Source organism: Sorex fumeus, unplaced genomic scaffold (assembly GCF_029834395.1).
Source record: "Sorex fumeus unplaced genomic scaffold, SorFum_2.1 ptg000028l, whole genome shotgun sequence".
NCBI lineage: Eukaryota > Metazoa > Chordata > Mammalia > Eulipotyphla > Soricidae > Sorex > Sorex fumeus.
Genome location: NW_026606085.1, coordinates 5,220,073 through 5,242,065, shown reverse-complemented (window position 1 = coordinate 5,242,065; position 21,993 = coordinate 5,220,073). Strand labels below are relative to the sequence as shown.

At 46.5% G+C, this 21,993-nt stretch overlaps 1 protein-coding gene and 6 non-coding genes across 8 annotated transcripts in view; 6 read left to right on the top strand and 1 right to left on the bottom strand.

Moving 5' to 3' along the window:
* Positions 1-15,781, top strand: part of CTC1 (CST telomere replication complex component 1) — a 31,704-nt gene extending 15,923 nt beyond the window's left edge. For both annotated transcript variants that reach the window (XM_056114972.1, XM_056114971.1), the window contains exons 6-23: positions 2,521-2,805; positions 2,900-3,028; positions 5,022-5,254; positions 5,378-5,555; positions 5,644-5,844; positions 6,913-7,039; positions 8,472-8,586; positions 8,715-9,027; positions 9,097-9,186; positions 9,426-9,610; positions 11,736-11,812; positions 11,893-12,067; positions 13,065-13,142; positions 13,823-13,967; positions 14,062-14,126; positions 14,368-14,533; positions 14,628-14,754; positions 14,905-15,781. In XM_056114972.1, the coding sequence (XP_055970947.1) occupies positions 2,521-2,805; positions 2,900-3,028; positions 5,022-5,254; positions 5,378-5,555; positions 5,644-5,844; positions 6,913-7,039; positions 8,472-8,586; positions 8,715-9,027; positions 9,097-9,186; positions 9,426-9,610; positions 11,736-11,812; positions 11,893-12,067; positions 13,065-13,142; positions 13,823-13,967; positions 14,062-14,126; positions 14,368-14,533; positions 14,628-14,754; positions 14,905-15,044 (2,829 nt within the window). In that variant the 3' untranslated portion in view covers positions 15,045-15,781. The remainder of the gene's footprint in view (positions 1-2,520; positions 2,806-2,899; positions 3,029-5,021; positions 5,255-5,377; positions 5,556-5,643; positions 5,845-6,912; positions 7,040-8,471; positions 8,587-8,714; positions 9,028-9,096; positions 9,187-9,425; positions 9,611-11,735; positions 11,813-11,892; positions 12,068-13,064; positions 13,143-13,822; positions 13,968-14,061; positions 14,127-14,367; positions 14,534-14,627; positions 14,755-14,904) is intronic.
* Positions 15,782-16,592: 811 nt separating this feature from the next.
* On the top strand, positions 16,593-16,666 carry TRNAI-AAU (transfer RNA isoleucine (anticodon AAU)). Its single transcript has one exon. It is a non-coding gene; the product is annotated as a tRNA-Ile (tRNA).
* A 404-nt stretch (positions 16,667-17,070) lies between these two features.
* Positions 17,071-17,152, top strand: TRNAS-AGA (transfer RNA serine (anticodon AGA)). Its single transcript has one exon. It is a non-coding gene; the product is annotated as a tRNA-Ser (tRNA).
* A 263-nt stretch (positions 17,153-17,415) lies between these two features.
* On the top strand, positions 17,416-17,489 carry TRNAT-AGU (transfer RNA threonine (anticodon AGU)). Its single transcript has one exon. It is a non-coding gene; the product is annotated as a tRNA-Thr (tRNA).
* Positions 17,490-19,744: 2,255 nt separating this feature from the next.
* On the top strand, positions 19,745-19,816 carry TRNAP-CGG (transfer RNA proline (anticodon CGG)). Its single transcript has one exon. It is a non-coding gene; the product is annotated as a tRNA-Pro (tRNA).
* A 586-nt stretch (positions 19,817-20,402) lies between these two features.
* Positions 20,403-20,474, top strand: TRNAD-GUC (transfer RNA aspartic acid (anticodon GUC)). The gene has a single exon. It is a non-coding gene; the product is annotated as a tRNA-Asp (tRNA).
* Positions 20,475-21,037: 563 nt separating this feature from the next.
* TRNAG-UCC (transfer RNA glycine (anticodon UCC)) lies at positions 21,038-21,109 on the bottom strand. The gene has a single exon. It is a non-coding gene; the product is annotated as a tRNA-Gly (tRNA).
* Between the last annotated feature and the right edge of the window lie 884 nt (positions 21,110-21,993).

The following is a 21,993-nucleotide window of genomic DNA, read 5'->3' as shown; positions in this document are numbered from 1 at the left end:
GAGCCAGACAGGCCGTTTGTAGGCGGCGACTCGGGGTCTCGTTGGGATGGGGAGGAAAGGGCTGGTTCCACCCCCATCTGGTGAGGCCCCACGTGTGTCATCACTGCAGGCCCAAACCTGACTGTCCAGTGGCCTCTGGAGGATGGTGGTCACTGGGCCGCCAGTGGGAACAGGCCAAGGCACGAAACCTATTCCCACCTGGAGTGGCTCAGTGCCAGTAACCTACTGCAGGAACAGGATGCATTTCTGCCAAGAGCCTTTGGGTTCCGAGATTCGTTTCTGAGTCTCTGGGATCATGGCCATTAAGCAGTTCGATCAGGAACCAGAGAGGCCATGCCTCCAATTATATAGCTGAGCCGAAGGTGTTTTGTGGGTGTGTCTCCCATATACCTAACTTTTGGCCATTTACTTTCTTGGTAAACTTTGCCCCAAGTTTTTGTGGTCTGGCCAAAGGCACAACAGCAATTTTGGGGTATCTGAAAGTCTGACAGTGCCATCAGGCTGCTGATGCACTCGCCTCACAGGTACAGATTGACCTGCTGGTGGCACCATACCCCCTAATTTTCTTATTCTTGGCAAAAATTCTTTCTCTTCTTTTTCTCTCTTCCCCCACAATCCCCAGCCAAAGAGAGGGATAGTACGGGAGTTAAGTCGCTAACCTTGTGTTTGTTGACCCCCAGGTCCTGGACTGTCACTGATATGGGCATATGATCCCGGGAGCACTGCCAGGTGTGCTCCCACTCCAAAGAAAAAGAATTAGCACCTGCCCTCAATAAAATTATTTCACTTCACATAGATAAAAAGAGTTATTAGTAGGAAAGATGGGTCTGGGAATATAATTTTGTGGTAAACTCACAACCACACATGTGCCTTACATGTGTGTGACCCTAGATTCAACCCCTGGCACTGTGTAAAGTAAAATAGTTTTATTGAGGTGGAGAAACAAAGTCAGAAGGTAACCATGGTTGGAAAAGGGTTGAGAAATGCTGCTCTGGGTGACCCTAGTGAATGTATCCTATGATAGACAAGCTGAGTCTCTTGTTCTTTATCTTTTTTCTTTCTTTTTTTTTCCCACTTTCAGCCACACCCAGCTATGCTTTACTATGAGTTACTCTTGACCCTATTCTCAGCATGAAAGGCATATACCTAACCCACTGTACTATCTCTCTAGCCCCCTGAACACATTTTTTGTAGGCACCAGAGAAATGAGTCATGGGGAGGGGAGGTGCCCTGGTGGAGTTCACACTGACCTCCAGCAGCCTGGCCCTGGTGAGCCCCTGCCACATCCACTGGGCCGGGGATCCCTTAGACCTCATGGCGCTCGCCGAGCAGGTGCAGAAGACTGATGAGTTCATCCAAGCAAATGCTGCCAACAAGCTGACCGTCATCGGTGAGCAGATCCAGCATTTGCAAGAACAAGCAAAGAGGGTATTGGAAGATGCTCAGCGAGATGCTGACTTGCACCACGCCTCTTGTAATATAGTGAAAAAAACCTGGCAACATTTACTGCCTTTATAAACGGGAAAGTGAACAGCAGTATTTTTTCATTAATTCTCCCAAGGAATGGGGGATGAGTTGCCCACATGAATTCCTTGGTGCCTACAAACTGCAGCACGACCTGTCCTGGACTGCTGGATATGGTCCCAAAAGCAAAATCAAGACTTTATTGTTGTGGGGCTGAAGCAATAGCACAGCGGGTAGGGCGTTTGCCTTGCACGTGGCCAACCCGGGTTCGATTCCAGCATCCCATATGGTCCCCTGAGCACCGCCAGGGGTAATTCCTGAGCGCAGAGCCAGGAGGAACCCCTGTGCATTGCCGGGTGTGACCCAAAAAGAAAAAAAAAAGACTTTATTGTTGTTTTAGTGTCTTGCGGGTAGGGTAGTTACACAACCACACATCACGAATCATAGGTTGTACACTTTTGCAGGGAGGGGGCAAATTACATTATACAAAGTAGGGTACTGCTAGATGTCAACTTGTGATCTCATGCCTACAAGACAGCCTCTTTACCTCTGAACTATACCCTTGGGCTCTGTTTATGATCTGTTTTTTTGTTTGTTTTTGGTTTTGATTTTGTTTTGGCAGTGCCAGCAGTTAAACCCAGGACTTCAAACCTTAAAGGAAATGCTCTACTACTGAGTTACATACTGGCCTATGAACAGGGGCTGGGAGCATTAGCTCAAGTGAAAGAGTATGTAAGAGGCCTTATGTTTGGTCCCTTGTACCACATTACCACTGAGCACCTTTGGGTGCTAGCCCTAACCCTAACCCTAACCCTTGTCCTCTAGCACTGAACCAACAGGCCCAGGAGTGCCCTAGGTCCACGAGACCCATTCAGGAACACTCCTCTTTTTCAAAAAAATAGATTTTATTTGTGAACAGGAAACATGAAGAGGAAAGGCAAGACTCATGCAGAGCAGTCTTTGATGTCTAATCAAGATGGCAAGGGACTTTTGGCAGAAGGGGAGCATCTTGGGGAGTTTCTCATGTACTGTGTTGTCTTCTTCTACAAAAACCAGATCCCTGCCCACCTGGTGTGGCACCGAGCTCTTTGGCCTGGTAGGGCCTATATCCTGACAGAGCTGCGATTATCCAGGATTCGTGATCTCCCTCACTATATTTGGGTGACCAGTCCCTCTTCTCATCTTTTGCCTTTTAAACCGGAGTATGTGTGCAAGCCAGACCTAGAGCTGAATGAACTCCCCTTGGAGACTGATTCCAAGTCCCTTCCTGTGTTCAACACCTCCCAAGACCAGAAGGGGCAAGAAGATCTTGTCAGGGAATCCAAAGTCTTAGGATATACGGTGAGTGGGAGGGAAAGATCTGAGGACTCAATGGGCAGTGGGTCTCCAAAGAGCAAGGAGATGGAGATCAACAGGACTTCTGGCCTCTTTGCAGGGAGTGGTCACTGATGTGCTGAATGGAGCCGCTGGCCTCTATGAACTGGACGGGCAGCTGAGGTTCTGCCTTGCCTATCAGCAGGTCCATGACCTCAGGCGGGTATTGCGACCAGGAGTTTCTCTGGAGGTATGTAAGGTGTCAGGGTTGGTGACGAAAAGAAGCCCTCTTATGGTCAGAATGACAGTACAGCGGGTAGGGCACTTGCTTAGCACCTGGCTGACCTGAGTTCAATCACATATAACCCTTGAAGCCCCTCCAGGAGTGATGATCCCTGAACACAGCCAGGAGTTAGCACTGATCATCACCAAGGGTAACCTCCAACCCCCCAAAAAGCCCACTCAGTAGCCTCTCATGGTGTGTTTCTGTGTGTATTGTGTATATGTGTGTGATAAGTGTTTGTTGTATTGGGGCCACGCCCAGTGGAGCTCAGGGCTTCCTCCTGGCTCTGCTCAGAGGGATTAAATCCCTGTCTGCTGCATACAAGACAAAAGCTCTACCTACTGTACTATCATACCAGCCTCATGTTTTAATTTTATATTTTGCATGTTTATTTGAGAACTAAAGGGAAAGAAAGAGATACATGCACAAGCGAGAACACGGGCTTCCTCAGAGTTGAAAAAGCTGAAGTAAAATAGTTTTATTTCGAAAAATGGAGGGGCTGGAGCAATAGCACAGCAGGTAAGGTGTTTGCCTTGCATGTAGCCAACCGGGTTTGATTCCCAGCATCCCATATGGTTCCCCGAGCATCGCTGGGTGTGACCCAAAAAGCAAAAAAAAAAAGGAAAGGAAAGGAAAAATGGAGGGAGAGGGGCCAGATAAATAGTATAGCAGGTAGGACTTGCACCTTGCACGTAGCTGACCCGGGTTTGATTCCTGGCATACCATATGGTCCTCTGAGTACTGCTAAGAGTGACTCCAGGAGTAACCCCTGCCTCTCTACTCCCCCCCCCAAAGAAAAAGAAAGGAAAAATGGAGAGGCGAGAGAGAGAGTACACATCACAGTTGTGATAAAGGCAGCAGAGAATATTCCTAGCCTCTTTTATCTACTGTTCTTGTTTTCGAGGCAGGGTGGGGAACTCAGCAGTAACAATATAACAAGTAGTGTTGAAGGGTAAAGATGACTTGCTTTCATGTAGTACTGGGGATTGAACCCAGTCTCAAAGGTAGAAAGTAGGCACTCTACTACTGGACCATATGCTTTTTATTAGATTTTTAATTTTGGGGGGTGGGGGTCATACTTGGCGATACTCGGGTTACTCCTGGTTTTGCACTCAGGAATTACTCCTGGCAGTGGTCAGGAAACCATATGGGATGCCAGGGATTGAACCCTGGTTGAATCTATGCAATACAAATGCCGTACTCTAACCCTACCACATGCTTTTTGTCAAGAGCAGTGGGTTTTATTAAGAACATGTGTTTTGTTTTGTTTTGTTTTGTTTTAAAAACATGCTTTTTGTTAAGAAGAATTGTTCTTAATTAAGAATAAGAATGATAACTTTTTTTTTCCTTTTTGAGTTACACCTGGCTGTGCTCAATGTTCGCTCCTGGCTATGCACTCAGTAATTACTTCTGGCAGTGCACAGGGTACATATGGGATGCTGGGGATCGAACGAAGGTTGGCCATATGCAAGGCAAATGCCCTTCCACTGTACCATCACTCCGGCCCCAATTTTTGTTTGGTACAACAAGTCGGACACTTTCCTTACATGCAATTGACCCAGGTTCAGTTCCCTTGCACTACATACGATCCTCTGAGCACCACTAGGAGTTTTGCCTGAATACTTAAACTATGAGTAATCCCTAGACACAGCCAGATATGGCCCAAAAAATACAACAAACAATCCAGAAGTGAGCTGATATGAAGGAGGAGGTTCTGGGACACTGGGAAGTGAACATGAGGCCAGAACATCTCCTGGCCCACAGAGACAGAGTGGAACTCATGGAAGATGAAGACTTAACCACAGGAGGTGATGGGGGAAATCAAGGCCTGGAGGCCAGAACCTATGCAGGAGAAATTATATTTTTTCACGAATCCAGAAAAGAGAAACTAGTGAACTCTGCCTGTCCATTCTATTGGGGGCTTCATCTCTGCTTTTTCTTTTTTTTCTATTTTCTCCAGCTCCGGGATGTTCACCTCCTTCAATCTGTGGGTGGAGGGACAACAGGACCAGTGTTAGCATCCTGCTTCCGTGGTGCCGTTTTAGTCCGGGGCTTCTCCTGTCGAACTCCAGAGATTCATTCTTCCCAACAAGTCTACGGGGCCTCTCTGTATGAGCAGCTGCTGTGGGAACGGCAGTTAGGACTTCCCCTCTACCTGTGGGTTGTCAAGGCCATAAAGGAGCTGACCTGCAAGTGAGGAGGGACGGGTGGGGTAGAGGCGATGGCCGGACTAGGACACTTCCTCTGAGAGGGAAGCTGGATTTTGTCAGAAGTGGGTTCTTTGTGGGAGGTCATTCGGTTTCTTTCCCTCACCAGGCTGTGCCCCCATGTGCTGAGATACAGACAGTTCCTACAGCATTGCTCTCAGGGGAATCCCAGCCTGGTCCTACAGCTACTGACTCCTAGTCTGGATGTTCTAGCGCCGCTGTGCAGCACCAAACGAAATCCACACAAGGAAATCCTTGAAGAGCCACATCACTGTCCACTCCAGAAGGTATTAAGCTGTTCAGGGAGTATGGGTTGCAGTGCTCATGTGCAGGCAGACAGCTGCAACACAGTCTCATATCTTCTCTCACTCACAGTATACTCCGCTGCAGAGCCTCTGCTCTTTTCCTCTTCTGGCTTCGGTGAAGGAAGATGGGCAGTACAGGGCCTGGGACTCCTTTGATCCTAAGGCCCTTCTGCCCTTTCCAGAGGCTTCTCACCTGACCAGTTATGAACTCAATCGGCGCCTCGCCTGGTCCTGGCTCTGTCTGCCCGCCACTGCCTTCCAGGCAAGACAGGTAAGTGGGGATGCTGCAAATTGAACCCGGATCAACCATGTGCAAAGCAAACACCCTACCCACTGTACTTTCGGTCCAACCCCTGTAATCACGTTTTCTGTGTTTTTTGAGTCATACCTGGTGATGTTTGGGCTTACTCCTTGCTCTTGAATTCAGGAATCATTTCTGGTGGGATTCTGGGGACCATTATGATGCCAGAGATCTAACCCAGGTCAGCTGTGTGCATGCAAGGAAAGTGTATTACCTGCTGCATTATCTTCAGCCTTAGTTACTTCTTGCCTCTTTTTTGTTTGGTTGGGTTTTTTTGTTTGTTTTTGGGCCACATACCTAGCTGTGCTCAGGGCTTACTCCTGGCTTTATGTGCAGGGGTCACTCCAGCCCGAACTCTGGGAACTATATTTGGTGTTGGGACTTGAACCCAGATCACATGCAAGGCCAGTGGTCTGCCTGCTGTACTGTCTCTGGCATGCAGTTTTGACTGCAGTAACCTAACTAGATACCATTTAACTAGAGTGGGGTAATCATTGTCTCCCTTCGATACCTTTTCTGATTTTTCCAGTGTTCATAAAATAAAACTAAAATTCCTTATTGTATTCAATGAGTTCTTTCATGCTCTGCTACTTCAGTTCTGTCTGTGCACTTTCTCTCAGAGAATGCTGGGACACTATGTTGCTGAAAGTGGGAACACAGTATGTTCTGTTCACATCTGTCTTTCCAATAAGTTCTTTAGGTAGACACCTTGTCTTTTTGTTTGATTGTTTATTTTTGTTTTTCTTTGCTTGCTTGCTCATTTTGGTACCCCATTTGGCTGTTTTCAGGAATTATTCCTGATTCTGCACTCAGGACTTATTCCCGCAGAGCCTCAGGAACCGTCTGGGCTGCCAAAGATCAAATCCAGATTGTCCAGGTGCAAGGCAAATGCCTTACCAGCTGTACTTATCACTCAGGCCCCAAGAAACCCTGACTTTTGTTCACTATGTAGTGAACTCTGAACAATGCCTGGCACATTGTAGCTGCTTCATATATGTTTGATAAGCACTTTATGCTTCAACCTTCATCTCCCTACAGATTTTACTTGGGTTTCTGGTGACTTCATCTCGTAAAGGTTGCCTGTATCTTCGGGACCAAAGTGGTTGCCTCCCCTGCCTTATCCTGGACAAGAACTCTGAACCTCTCAGTGATCCCCAGTTCATAGGTACAGAATTTAAACGTGGAGGAAATATGGCTGTGGAGCATAGTTTCTCAAAACAATGTGCAGTCAGTACTTTCTGGGATTTCCTAGAGATGCAGAGTTGTCATATGTTGATTCAACAAGGTTTTGTAGAGGGAAAGGGAAAGGCGCAAAGGATTCTCTTCTCCAAACTCCAATAGCAATGCTTGTCTCTCTGACCATAGTTCCTATCAGGTAGCTCCTAATAGGCACACCAGGATGCCTTCCATTCTGATTTTTTTTTTTTTTGGCTAAAGAAGTGGAGGGCAATACCCAGTAGTGCTGGGGTTGGGGCAGTGGTATTTGGGGGATATGAGGTGCAGAGAATTGAACCTGGTCCTCCAACATGTGTTTAGCCCAGTTCCCCAGTGATACTCGGGATGTGTCTGACTCTGAGTTCAGGGGTGGCCCCTGTGTTGCTCAGGGAACCATAGTGGTGCCAGAGCGGGATTGATGGGATGCAGGGCAAGCACCCTGTAATCTCCCTAGTTGCTATACTCTCTTTTTTTTTCTTATTTTCTTGGTGTTGGGTCTAAACCCAGCCATGTTCGGAGGTTACTCCTGGCTCCTGACTCTGCATTCGGGAATTACTTCTGGTGGTGTGCAGAAGATCATATGGGATGCCGGGGATTGAACCCCCAGATTGGCCACATGCAAGACAAGTGCCCAGCCACTGTCTCTCTTGCCCCTGATTTCTATGTTCTTAATTTGCAAGAATAATGATCTGAGCTGGAGCAATAATACAGCGGGTAGGGCGTTTGCCTTGCATGCGGCTAACCTGGGTTTGATCCCCAGCATCCCATATGGTCCCCCAAGCACCACCAGGAGTAATTCCTGAGTGCAGAGCCAGGAGTAAGCTCTGAGCATTGCTAGGTATGGCCCAAGAAAGGAAAAAAAAGAAAAGAAAAAGAATAATGATCTTATTGAGACTTAGGAAAAGCCCTGGCGACAAAAGTTGCTTAGTTCTTAGGAACAGGTATTTTGTGGTATCTGAGAAAGGAGAATCAAGGCAATCATGATTAGGATTGGACATGCAGAGGAGTGATTTTTCTCTTCTGTTTGTTTGTTTTGGGCCCATATCTGGCTATGCTCCGGGCTTATTCCTGCCTCTGTGCTCAGAGAACACTCCTGGCAGAGGTTGGGGGGGGTGCTATATGTATTACCAGGGATTGAACCCAGGTCGGCTGTATGCAGGGCAAGCACCTGCCTGCTGTGCTATCACTCAAGTCCCTGTAATATTTTCTCTCTGTGAGGTATCATCATTCTGAGGGGGCTGTGATCAGGTCTGGGTGTTCATATTAAGTTAAGGGAGAAGTGAGACCTGTTGGCTTGGGTGGGCAGTGCGACCTGTAGGGCATTCTGCTTCACTGCCCACCCCCCCAGCTCCTTATCCATAAAGAAAACTTTCTTCCTCTAGGCTGCCTGTTACGGGTGGAGAAGTTCCAGTTGATTATCGAGAGGAATGTCAGAAGCAACTTCCCTTCCTGGGAGGAACTAAGCAAGACTGGCTACATTCAGAAACAGCGTGCCAGGTGACTTCTCGGACTTTTCTGAGACTCTGAAGGCAGGGGCAGGGCCTGGTGCTGATGGGCAGATGTCATAGTCCACAATATCCATAGCCCAGGTCACTCAGAAACCTATTACTTATTTTTTCCAACAGAATCTATGTCCAGTTCTCTCTGGCTGATGCCCTGATCCTGTCTGTGCCCAGACTTCTCCATAACTCAGCCTCCTCCTTCACATCTTCTCAGACAGAGCCCGCTCTTATAGCACAGAGCCGGCTATTCTTCTTGTCCCACAAGGAGGCCCTGATGAAGAGGAACATTCATGTTCCCAGGGCAGCCAACCCAGAGGTGCCCAAGCCTACTCTCAGTTTTTATGTTTCGGGCAACTGGCTTGGAGGCACCCAGAAGAAGGAAGGCACTGGATGGAGTCTACCTGAGCACACAGGAGAAAAGGACATAGATCAGAAGGTAAATTAGGACTGCAATAGACTCTTGCTTCTGGCTGGAACCCTCTGACCCAGTCTTACTCTCTTACAGATTCTTCTCCTCTTCCTTGGCTCCTCAGTCCGATGGTTCGAGTTCTTGCACCCAGGTCAAGTGTACCGGCTTGTGGCTCGTGGCCCTCCTGTGAGTGCCCTACTAAATTACATCCTTCCAGAAAGATGTTTTGGGGCTTCAAATCTAGAGATAGAATGCTTCTGGCTCATCACTCTAGGTCTCCTGAAAGATTGGGAAATTTTGGTCATATAAAAGGCCTGTTTCCTTCAGTAGACTCTAGAAAGAAAGCAAATTGTGTCGTATAATTTTATGAACCTCCTTCTAGACCAGTACACACTCAGCATCAGTTGTCTTTCCTTTCCTGGTAGACAACACTGGTGCTTGAGAGCGGTTCATCCAGCGAGTCCCAGTGTCCTTTACATTTGGCCGGCTGTGCATCCTGCCTCACTGTCCAGGATGAGTGGACTGTAGAACTTGAGAGCTCCCAGGACATCCCAAATGTGCTGGGTATCCGTAGGACTGAAACCTCCTTACCTGACTTGTTCAGTGACAAGTAAGAATCTGATTGCTTCACCAGTTAATTTGGTTGATCTCTCCTCAGACTGTAGTTGGGTGGTGGTAAATGATCTATTTTTTGTTATAGCATGTGTAGCTTCAATGTGATTTAGCTCCTAAAAGAACAGTTTCCATGTAAGTTGTAATTAGTATCTGAGTGTTCTCCAAGTGTGTTAGAATTTTTTTTAATTGAATATCCATGAGAAAGACCATTACAAAGCTGTTCATGATTGGATTTCAGTCATACAAAGATCCAACACTCATCTCTCCACCACTGTACATTTCCTACCACAAGTGTACACTGTTTCCCTCCTACCATCCCCCACCATCCCCCCAGCCTGCCTCTATTGGGAGCATTCTCTCTCTCTCTCTCTCTCTCTCTCCCCCCCTCTCTCTCTCTCTCTCTCTCTCTCTCTCTTTCTCTCTCCCTCTCTCCCCCTCTCCCCTTCTTCCCTTCTTCTCTTCTTCTCTTCTCCCCTTTTCCCTCTCCTTCTGTGCATTATGGTTTGCAGTACAGGTACTAAGAGGTCATCTTGTTTGTTCAGGGAATTCAGCATTTTTATTTGGACGGTAAGGCTAGAGTAGCTTTTTCAACTGAGTGGCAACTTTGGGGTGGGAATGTTACTACCACAGCTTCTGAAATTACAGGGAGGTAGGGGGAGGTAGCCCATCCCAATGCAAGAAAGCCTGGAGATTTCAGTCACAGAACCGCATACCTGAATTTTTAGCAGATTAGATCTCGGTGAGGTCCATCCCAAGATGGTGGAGTCCAGCCAGGGGCATAGAAGCAAGCAACTGCTGGGGGCTTGCCTGAGAGGGCATCAGGCTGACCCGACACCTCCGATTTATCCTGGTCTGCCTTACACAGGTCCAAGATTAATTGTGGTTTTTAATCTCTTTTGAGATTTATTTACGGCTGATAAATGAGCTTATATAGCTGAGCCATAGGTGGTTTGTGGACATGGCTTCCACATGCCTAACTTTTGGCTATTTAGTTTCCTGGGAAATTTGGTCCTGAGTTGTTGGGGTCTGGCCAGAAGCACAGCAACAATTTGGGGGTATCAGGAAGCCTGAAGGCACCACCACTCTGTTGATGTACTTACCCCGTGGGTACAGGTTGACTTGCTGGTGGCACCACACCCCTGTGTTATGGTTTTGAAATGATCCTGAGCAAGCTTTCTCACATGTAATAAAAAGCCATTATAATAAACAATAATATAAGAAACATAAAAATAAGGACAAAATGTAGACATTTATAGAGAAGGATTTTCCTTTAGTTCAAGAAGATGCTTCAGGGCCTGGAGCAATAGTACAGCAGACAGCGTGTTTACCTTGTATGCAGCTGACCCAGGTTTGATCCCCAGCATCCCATATGGTTACCCAAGCCTCCCAGAAGTGATCCCTGAGCATCACTGGGTATGACCCAAAAAAACAACAAACTTAAAAATAAAAAAAGGTGGTTGTTTTGCCCAGGGATATAGTTAAGTGGTAGAGCACTGACCTTGTATGAGACCCTGGAGTCTATTCTGACACCACCACTAAAATCAAAAATAAAAACTATATTGTTTCAGGAATCTAAGGAGCAGGCATGACCCCTCCAAGATGGAAAGCTACAAATAATGAACTGAGGTTTTAGATATATATTCAAATAGAAATTTAATTCTATTGGTGTGCGTCTGGGTTTTTGGAGGATGAATGGCTGAGGGTTTGAGCCACACCCAGGCTTATAATGAACATAATTTCATCATATCTTATGTTTATGAATCTGGATTGATAAAGCTCAAGGCTTATTCCTGGCTCTGTGCTTATGGATCACTTCTGGCAATGCTTGATGAACCATGTGTGGGGCTGTGTGCTGGACAAGCAGCCTACCCCCTGTAGTATTGTGGGTAAATCCTTAGTGCTTTTTTTTAGTTGAATCACTGTGAAATACACAGTTAAAAAATTGTTCAAGATTGAGTTTCACTCATACAATATTCCAAAACTCATCCCTTCACCAGTGTATGTTTCCGCCACCCCTACACCCAACCACGTAATTCTTGATAAGACCTGTGGTTTCAAAGTTGGAAAGGTTCTAGGTGATCTGCCAATGTCTTCATGCTACTAATTCTCTGACCCTGCAGATGCACCGATTCCTTGGTGTCTTTCTCAGCAGAGATTTTGTCACGGACACATTCGGCCTTTCTCCAGATGAAGTCTGGTAAGTTCACCTTACTGGGTGAGGTGTGAAGTAGAGTGGTCCAGACAAGTACCACTGACCCTTCCCCTTTCTTCCTGTAGGCAGTGCAGGGGCTGACAGAGGGTGTATGAAGCTCACCGTAGCTCTGGAGACTGCCGACTGTAAATTCCGCCCTCATTTGAACATTTATATTGATGAGCCCCACTTGTCTCCCAGATTGGGACTCCTCCCAGGAGCCCTAGTTTATTTCAGCAAACTGGAGAAAAGAATTTCCAGGTGAGGGGTGGGCGTTGGGGGAGGGACACTGGGAACATTGGTGGTGGAGAATGGGCACTAGTGGAGGCATGGGTATTCGAACATTGTTTGACTGAAACACAATCATGAAAGTTTGTAAGTCTGTAACTGCATCTCATGGTGATTCATTAAAATTTTTTAAAAAATCTGAAAAAAGAACTAAGGGAGAATATTCTATTTCATGGGCTGGAGTGATAGCACAGCTGGTAGGGCGTTTGCCTTGCATGCAGCCAGCACTGCCGACCCAAGTGCAATTCCTCCACTCTTGGAGAGCCTAGCAAGCTACCGAGAGTATATCACCCGCACAGCAAAGCCTGGCAAGCTACCCTTGACATATTCGATATGCCAAACACAGTAACAAGTCTCACGGTAGAGACGTTACTGGGCCTACTTGAGCAAATCGATGAACAACAGGAGGACGGTGACAGTGATTCTGTTTCTTCCCAAAAAAAAAAAAAGTTTCCAGGTGATAGTCTCCAGATGAGCTTGCCTCTTCTTCTTGCAAATGTTCACCCCTACTGAACTGTGGTAGAAGGCACCCATCTTCTCTTTGCTCTTACTTTCTCCTCTTACTTACTTAGTCTGAGTAGTCTGGCATTTATGTTCTGTACCCCAACAAGATGTTCCAGACCAATCTTTCCTCCTCATCCTAACTGTTTTGGTAAAGACAGGCCAGAGGACATTCCTCAGGGAGTGTTGCCAAGCATGCAATAGTTCCATGTTCAATTTCAGACTGATTTTTTTCCACTCTTCTTAGCTTTCTTTTTTTCTTTTTTTTTTTCTTTTTGGGTCACACCTAACGATGCACAGGGGTCACTCCTGGCTCTGCACACTCAGGAATTGTTACCCCTGGCAGTGCTCAGGAGACCATATGGGATGCTGGGAATCGAATCCGGGTCAGCATCGTGAAAGGCAAATGCCCTACCCGCTGTGCTGTCACTCCAGCCCCTCTTCTTAGCTCTTTCTCCTCCACTTGCAGGTTGTACAATGTCTACTGTTGTTTCCAGCCAACCACCCATGTACAGGTCCTGAGTTTTCCCCGGGAAACCATGATCAGGTTAGTGTCCTAGACTCCATTTTCACAGCTTTGGATCCACATCTCACACATGTTCCTGGTCCTGGAATGTTTGCCATAATTATAGTTTTCTTCCATTCCAGCAGAATTATATTGATTCAGAGGGATTTCCTATGCCCCAAATTAAAAATGCCTAATATCTATCATAAGAGTTCTAGGCCCTTACTTACTTGTTTCTGTTTTGGGGTCATGCCCCACAATGCTCAGATGTTACTTCTGGCAGTGCTCAGAGGACACTATGGGATGCCAGGGATTGAACCTGAGTTGGTTGTGTGCAAGACAAATACCCTTCCTGCTGTACTATCCCTCTTGACCAGTTCTTAGCAAATTTTATGTGTAAAATGCAAGTATTGGGAAGATAGAAGCAAGGAGTGTACTTGCCTTGCACTCAGCTGACCCAAGTTCAATCCCTGGCATCCCATATAGTTCCCCAAGCCCACCAGGAATGATTCCTGAATGCAGAACCAGTAGTAACTCCTGAGCATTGCTGGATGTGGCCCAAAAACCAAAAAAGGAAAAAAAAAAATCAGAGAGGGAGCCATAGTAACTAGGGGAGAAAGAGTTCCCTACTGGCTTCTCCTTGTGATTTGCTAAGTCCTTCTGCTTTCAAATTCTGTCAGTTTTTTTTATTCACCTTTTACTTTCTCCCCACCTCTCTCTAGGCCTTCCCTGCCCCACATTTACCTGGCTGAACTTCTGCAGGGTGACCAGGTCCCATTCCAGGCCACTGCCTCCTGTCATATTGTTTCTGTCTTCAGCCTTCAGCTCCTATGGGTTTGTGCTCATTGCAGTTGCCTTTGTGTTCAGGTATAGTATGGAGAGGATAGCCTGAGCTGGGTACAAGATGCTAAAAGATGTGATGGGCCCAAGAGGATTTTCCTGACTACTTTCTTCTTATCAGGGAAGGTGTACTGCTCAGTGTTCTACTTGCCCTACTCAAACATCTGTAAGCCAGGCTAGCATCAGGTGAGTGCACAGTGGGTGCCCATTGCACTATCATTACCTCTTAGATGACATTTTCTGTCTGCTGTCCTTATGTAAGCATCATCCCTGACTTGTTGTAATTACTTAATACTTTTAGAGGAATGAAGGAAGGAAAAATGAGCTAAAGACTCATTTTAAGCTGTGCGAAGAAAGGCATTTGGCACCACATGACTGGTCCCCTGGGTTTGCTATGGGAGTTTGTTTCTTTTCTTCCCTTTCCCAGGTTCCTGGTAGAGGATGGGACCGCTGAAGCTGTGGTGACCTGTAAGAATCATCATGTGGCAGCAGCACTCGGGCTGAGTCCTAGTGAGTGGACCTCCCTCCTAGAGATGGTTCGAAGGCCAGGAAGAGTGGCCTTGCAATTTACATGGTCCGGAGCCCAATTTGAGGTGAGAAGTATCTGAGATGTAGGGGCACAGAATCCCATATTCCAGAGGGTTTTAGAGTTTTGAATTCTGATTGATCTTCCATTTCCCTTTCTAGTCCTCAGGGAAAATTAATGAGCCCGTGACCTTCTTCCTCCGAACACTTTGTACCAGCATTTCTGTCCTTCGCCCTGTTATGCTTACTTTTGAATTTGAGAGGAAACCCTCTAATATCATTTCATTAGGTAAGGATGAATGAGTATGTAAATAGATGGGTCCCAGAGGAAAAGGATGAGGAATTGGTAATGGGAGTTCTGGAATTGGGGATAATGGTGGATGGGGACTAAAAAAACCAGATGCTTAAAATATATGTTCTTCCCCCCTTCCTCTCTCAGAACATTCTCGGCTACAGCGATTCCAGTATGGGGAACTCCCTTTCCTGACTTATGTGAATCAGAGGATCCAGCTGTCATGCCTCTCTATCCAAGAACCTACACACCCCAGATCTGCAGCGGCCTTTGCTTTCTCCAGCTAACCTGACCTGCAACAGTGACCTGAATAGAAGTTCTTGTGGGCGCAAACCTTACCTGGGTCCCAGCCCCTTTCCCTGTCCACGGCCCTTTCCTTCTCTGTAGCTAAACCAGGACTCCAGAACCCTAAGTTCAAAAACCGCTACACACTCCCCTGAGCACTGCCAAGAGTAATTCCTGAGTGCAGGGCCTGTTGTGATACCAAAAAAAAAAAAAAAAACCCAACAAAAAAAAAATTGCTACCCAGTGCTTAAGAGACAGGTAGGCACTTGTGCAGTCAACTTGGGTTCAATTCATAATACCTCTTACTGAACCCCACGTGCTGCTGGTATGATCCTTAAGTGCAGAGCTAGGAGTGGGTGAGGACCACCCATCCCCTATAAAAACCCTTCTACACTACCTTAATTTTTCCTTCAAATTCTGCTGCCAACCTGCCCTGGGGAGATTATAAAACTAGGGAAATCATGGCTCTGCAGATATGTCTGTTCTGTTTGGGGTTGACACTGACAGGTCATTGGCATTGACGGGTTGCCCAAATCATCTGGATTCTGCTGATATGGCCTGAAGAATGAAGTATTGCCTCTTGTGGGGGTTACTCGTAACAGGTCTCTTGACCTGCAATAAAGTTATAGGAATGTTTCTTACTTGTATTCATCTATGGGATTCCAGCCCTCCGAATTTCCTAGCAGTTGGCACACTGCTTACCATTCATTTGGGTCCTTATTTGCCAGCAAAATTGGCACTGTTTCAGAGAAAAGTTCAGCAGAGGAAATACTAAATTTCAAACTTAAAAGGAATAAACTGGAGAGAAGGAAAGTAGACAATATAGCTTTGATGGTTTCAGTCAGTGAGACTTGGCCAAGGAGAAAATTAAGTGTGCAAGTCTAGAGTTGTTGGGAAATACAGATTGGGGGGCAGAAGGTGGGGGGGGGGGGGTAGTGCTTGGAAACTCCCAAGCATTGGAAGGAGTAAGTAATGGAGGAAGCTGGAATAAAAGCACTTAAGAACCTCAGTCAAGGGGTTAGTGCTGTGGGTTTCACATGAGCTAGAACTAAGGCAAATCCTTAATCTACAACACTAGAACAGCAGGAATTCTTAAGTTAGAATCACAGAAGCAGAGCTTTCAGTTTTTTGAGAATGTGCAAGCATTTTGACTTGATTTATCCATTTCTTTCATGGGAAATGCCCTCTAGGTGGAGCAGAAGAACCTAGTCACACTTTCCTTCCTCTTCATTACTTCAAGAGGGCTTACCTGAAGCATTCCCAGTTTTGGGTCATGCCCACAGGTCAACTTGAGATTTGAATTTCCTTTCTTTAGCGTTATGGGGTAACTTAACTGTTGGGGCTCTCTCCATTCTGAAAAAGCCAGATTCTCTTGAGAACTTAGTTTTCTCTCATTTTCTCTTTCTGAATTTTCTTTAAATCTGTTTTATTTGAAAGAGAGAAATGAGCTTTAGAATACTCAGGTCTTTAAAATACGTGTACCCTCAAACACATACACACGCATTATAGTGTATGCACATATAGAAGTTTGAGAAAGCTAGCCAATAGCCGGCCGGTTAGCTCAGTTGGTTAGAGCGTGGTGCTAATAACGCCAAGGTCGCGGGTTCGATCCCCGTACGGGCCAGCTGCAGACTTTTTTTTTTCCCCCTTGTACTTTATTACCGGAAGTTGCCAGTCCGAAGCCAGTTGACTTATGACTACAAACGTTCGTGAACTCACGGCTTCTCAAAATCTAATACATTTCCACGTGTTCGAATAAGAGTTCCACGAGTTGCGGTAAGCCGCAGTACTCCCCAGGCACTGTTTTTTCTTCGCTGAGGGTGTGTCGTGGGAGGCCCGGGAGGTAATGGGGAATCCAGATAAATGATCTTGAAAAGTGAAGTAAACTGGATGATTCCAGTTCTTTCTTGCCTTGGAATTCGTGGCAGTCGGTTTCAGCCCTTGAATCAACCACTAGTTTACAGAAAGAGTAGTTAGAGGGCAGAGCAATTAAGAAAGGTTGAAGATGAGCCCCTCTTACGATATGTTGTAGTCGTGGCCGAGTGGTTAAGGCGATGGACTAGAAATCCATTGGGGTTTCCCCGCGCAGGTTCGAATCCTGCCGACTACGGGTGTTTTTTCTACTTTGTGCTTAGTATCCTTCTTCCTGTTCCCTTCTAGAGATCTGAAAACAATCTTACTTAAAGAATCCTAGACTCCGGCATGTACCCTCAACTAGCCACTTTTAACACCCAGCGAGGTTCTTCCATGTTTGAATGTTTCACATAAAACTAAATTTGCCTGCTAAAAAATTAGATGCGTGATTCAATTATGTGGTCCAGATTCTGAGTATATTCCTTGTATGGCAACTTTGGGAAACTTCCTCACGTCTTTGGCGCCGTGGCTTAGTTGGTTAAAGCGCCTGTCTAGTAAACAGGAGATCCTGGGTTCGAATCCCAGCGGTGCCTTATTTCATACCAACAGTGTGCTTCTCATTTTTGTTGTAGTTTAAATGATCGGTTTATTCCTTTTCTTTTTCCTGCTAAAACAGGTGCAAAGCTTTTATGACTGCCTGTTCAAAAAGCTCCAAAAGCTAAAATGACTAAGCAGGATTTCTGACTGGCCTACATTTCTTTTGCCACACCCAGATTGCTTCTGGGCTAGACCACTTGGTCACCCTGATCCCCAATGAGAAATATATCCACCTCCATATTTTAAATAATACATTAAAAGATATATTTAGTTTAAAATTGAGGGGTGGTTCTTCAATGAATAGCTCCTATATCAGGCCCTTCACATATAATTATTTTTTTTAAATTGACATCAGGGCTAGGAATTAACAGAGATAATGGCGAACTGGCACTCTAACTTCATTCAAGAGGGTGCTGAAGGAATACCACGTATGTGGACAGCATGGGAGCTGAAAATATGTAATTCCTGGTGTTTCAGTGTTGAAGGGCAGAGGCCATTTCTGGAGCACTGAAGCCAAGCTGGTGAGGGTAGATGAGATTTAAATGCTATTCGTGAAAGAGGCAGGAATCAAGATCTGCAGGCTATTAGTGCAGATCCTCCTTTTAATCCTCCTTTTAAAAAGCAGACAGCAGAGAGAAAAAAGTCACCCTGTCTTTGAACCAGGAATCACAGTAACTTCTCTGAAAAGAAGTGGTGACTTGAAGAAATTATTCTCAAAGTGATAGGCCGGGCAAGGGTGGCATCACTGAAACTCGGCTTATGTGTGCATGGCCAAACAAACCAGGCACAATCCTCAAAGAACTCAAAGGAGGGAAGATCGAACAGGGTGCTTGACATGACACATGCCAGAAGTGGAATCTCGTCAGGTTTAGGTGTGGAGCATGGTCAGATGAGTCTGTGAAAGCAGCTCAGTCTTCCAGACCAAATGGAAATTGGCCCTATATTCTATTAAACAACTACGATGTAACAGACATTGCTGTAGTCTCTGGGAAAACAGCAGACAACAATGCGCACAAAACAATAAAAACAAACGAACAAAAAACCTAGAACTTGGTCACTGAAGTCTGAAGAAGAGTAAATTCAGGATGATACTAAGGTTCTTATTTTGGAGGAGGGGCAAGGGGTCACACCTGGTAATGCTCAGGGGTTACTTCTGGTTCTGCACTCAGAAATTACTGATGCCAAGGTTCTTTTAAGGGAGTTCTAAGCGAGTCCACAGCTGCAATTTCCCTAATAACTTTTTACTCTGACCCAATTTTTTTCTAACTGACCACCCTAAGTTATACCTTAGTGTGTGAACAAGATGGTTCAGCCCAAAATGCCACCAGTGAAACCAACATAGATCAGAACTCTGCCGGAAGAACACCTAGAGAGAAGGCAGAACACAATGGCCTACAATTTACTCACCAGAGCAGCCTGTATTAAGAAAGCAGAGACCGACGAACAGAACAGCTCTGGTGACTGCAAGATCCTGAGTCTAGGTCTACTAGCCTTGGACCACACACAGGCAGATCCTTGCCTCAGGGTCTCTTAGCTTCTGGAGGTTAGATTGGGGGCGGAGGGGACAGGAGTACCCGTGTTTTACAGACTCAAATCTTGGAACCATTGTTGGTTCTGACAGGGTTGGGCGGGCGGACTGGCGTCCTGCCTGGTTCACGCAGCTTGGAAACAGATCTTCCTACTCCACCCCACAATTCATTGACCTCTCCCTGGGTCTTCTCGGTTCTGGAACTTATCGCCTCATCTCGATACCGCCAGGCAATCTGGGGAGACTGTGGACTTCTCAAAGCGCTGGCCCTGGCCAGCCATTCCAGGAGGATGGACAGAGAAAGAGGGGCAGCTGGTGATCACGGCTCAGTACTTGCCCCAACCAGGCAACTTAACCATTAGCCTTAAAAGTTTTATTGCAGACAACTGGATTTGAAGACGTTGGATAGAGGCTGAAAGAGAAGGGCCCCGAGGTCATAAAAGGCGTAGAGATGTACTAAAGTGGGAACTAGGTACAACTAGGTGGTCCTCGAAGGCTGCAAAGGAGCGAGGTTGCTCCCTCCGTCTTTCCTGGGCGTTATTTCTTGACTGGAGGTGGAGCTCACAGGTCCCAAGTGGAGAGATTCTAAGACTTTTGCTGCTGAATGTTCGGGTGTGGGACTCCTGATTACTCTTCAGGACAATTCCACCAAGGACTGTGGCCTTAGACCAGCAGCAGGACTAAAACGACCTCTAAAGGCCTCCGCAAAGCCAGTTAGCCGTCGGCTCGTTGGTCTAGGGGTATGATTCTCGCTTCGGGTGCGAGAGGTCCCGGGTTCAAATCCCGGACGAGCCCGCTCTATCTTTTCCCTGAGACTGCTACCTTACCTACCACAAAAGATGTTAGTGTCGCCAAGAAAGCTTCCCTAGGAAAGCGAGCAGGGAATCCGAGAGCTGGCAGAGGTTGGGCTGCCGCAAGACCTTTTGTGCTGAATTCTCTCCACCGGCAGGAAAAAGCTCAGGATGGCAGCCCTTCCCGTCATTCCAGGGCGCGCGCTGCGGGGCGACGTTTGGCCAAGACACGGACTTGCTGCCCGCTCCCTTTCCCTCAAGCCCATCCGCTGTTAGCAGCCTGGCTTCGGGGCGACCGGTGCCCTCAAACCCCAGTGGTGGTACTGTAGGCTGCGACTAGATGGGTAGGGTCGCCCCAGGGGCGGAACTGGTAGAATGAGGTCTCGGCACAGTGGGAGGCTGCGTGTCTCCACCGGACTGTCTCCAGCTGTGGTGAACGCGGAGTCTTTCAGGCCTTCGTAGACCCGAGGGCCGGCACCTTGCAGAGAATTCCGGCGATGCTCGGCGACAGGTCCGAAAGACAAACTGTCCATGGGCCGCCGCGCGAGAAAGTCAGGTCCAGGACTTCGGAAGGCCCGAGCGCAGCTCGCTCCTCGTTAGTATAGTGGTGAGTATCCCCGCCTGTCACGCGGGAGACCGGGGTTCGATTCCCCGACGGGGAGGCGCCTGAGAAGTTTTCTTTTATCTTCTAATTTTTTTCTTCCATCGGAGGAGGGATAATAAATATATCCAAATATATCCTTACTCTACATTCTAAATTTCACATTTGTGTCTTATTTAAAATAATTTGTGTTTTCATGGAATGTAAGGCTAACTTAACCATTAGTTTCTCCGCTCAATATTCTAACTGGACAAGTTCTTAAAAAGACGCATGCGCGAAGAACACAAACTGCAAACTCGCTTGATCCGGCCGCAGACGTGCCTTCCTGCTCGCACTTTGACAGTAATTAATGCGCGAGTCCAGTCTTAGTTGGATGCTGAGCAGCTACTTCAGCTCTGCTCGCCGCACAGTCCAGGCGGGTTATTGTTCCCCGACCCCTCCCATATTTTGCTTCCTCTTCCGGAGATTCGTGGATCTCGTCAGGATCCGCAATTAAGCGGGAAATGCCTTCGTGAGGGCGGGCGTCGGACCCAAATCCAAAAAGCGGGTGCTTTCTACTACATATGACTTGAGACCCTGAGGCCCAGCCCAGAAAACACGGAAGAAAAAGAAAACGACCCACTCTGCGTTGGCCGGGAATCGAACCCGGGTCAACTGCTTGGAAGGCAGCTATGCTAGCCACTATACCACCAACGCCTCCTTGCTAGACAGCTTCTGGAATATCATTTAAGATTTATCCATGTACTGCTAAGGCTGTGACGCTTTTTCATTTGGACCAGAGCAAAGGTTCACAAAAAATATATTCATTTATTTCCCCGAAAAGTAATAAGACCAAAGTGCTCGTTTCCAAGGCGCCTGCAATAGTCCTGTAGCCACCACACAAAACAGGGTGGAGCTACACCCAGTCTCCAGATGAAACAACCAAGGCTCTGAGAGGCTAAGTAAAAGATTTTTCTGTGTCGCTGGCAGAACCGGGATTAAATCTAAACTGGTGCAGCAGCACCATAATGCTTTTATATTCATAAAACATAAATTCCAAACATCTAAAATCTCTTCCCTGTGGAGTATAACGGCCCAAGGTTGAAGGACCTTTCAGAGGATTCTACACAAACTCAACATGTAACCTAGACATTGTGCCAGACTGGCTCAGTAATAAAGACTAGGGCTCAAAAAACAATAAGAACAAGAATTGGACCTTATGCGAAGTAAACCTGAACTGTTTATCCAGTGAAGAATATTGTTTATTCCTATGCAGACTCATCTGGCCTTGCAGCTCGAACCAAGAAACGATAGGGGAAGAGCCTGGGGACAGAATCCCGCCCCAATTAGTCAGTCATACTTTAATCACTAAAGTTGGTGGGGCTTGGTGGTACAGTGGTAGCACACTTGCTTCCGTGTCAGTAGGTTATATGTTCAAAGCATATTAGCACTGTGAAAACTGTATGTTTTTGGCATTTACCTGAGATTTGTATGGGTTATTTAGAATCGCCCGGGTCTAATGATACATATAGAAAAATTAGAGCATCTTAGTTTATGTTTTATTTTGTTTTTTACCGTTATAGGAAAGCCTCCATCTGAGA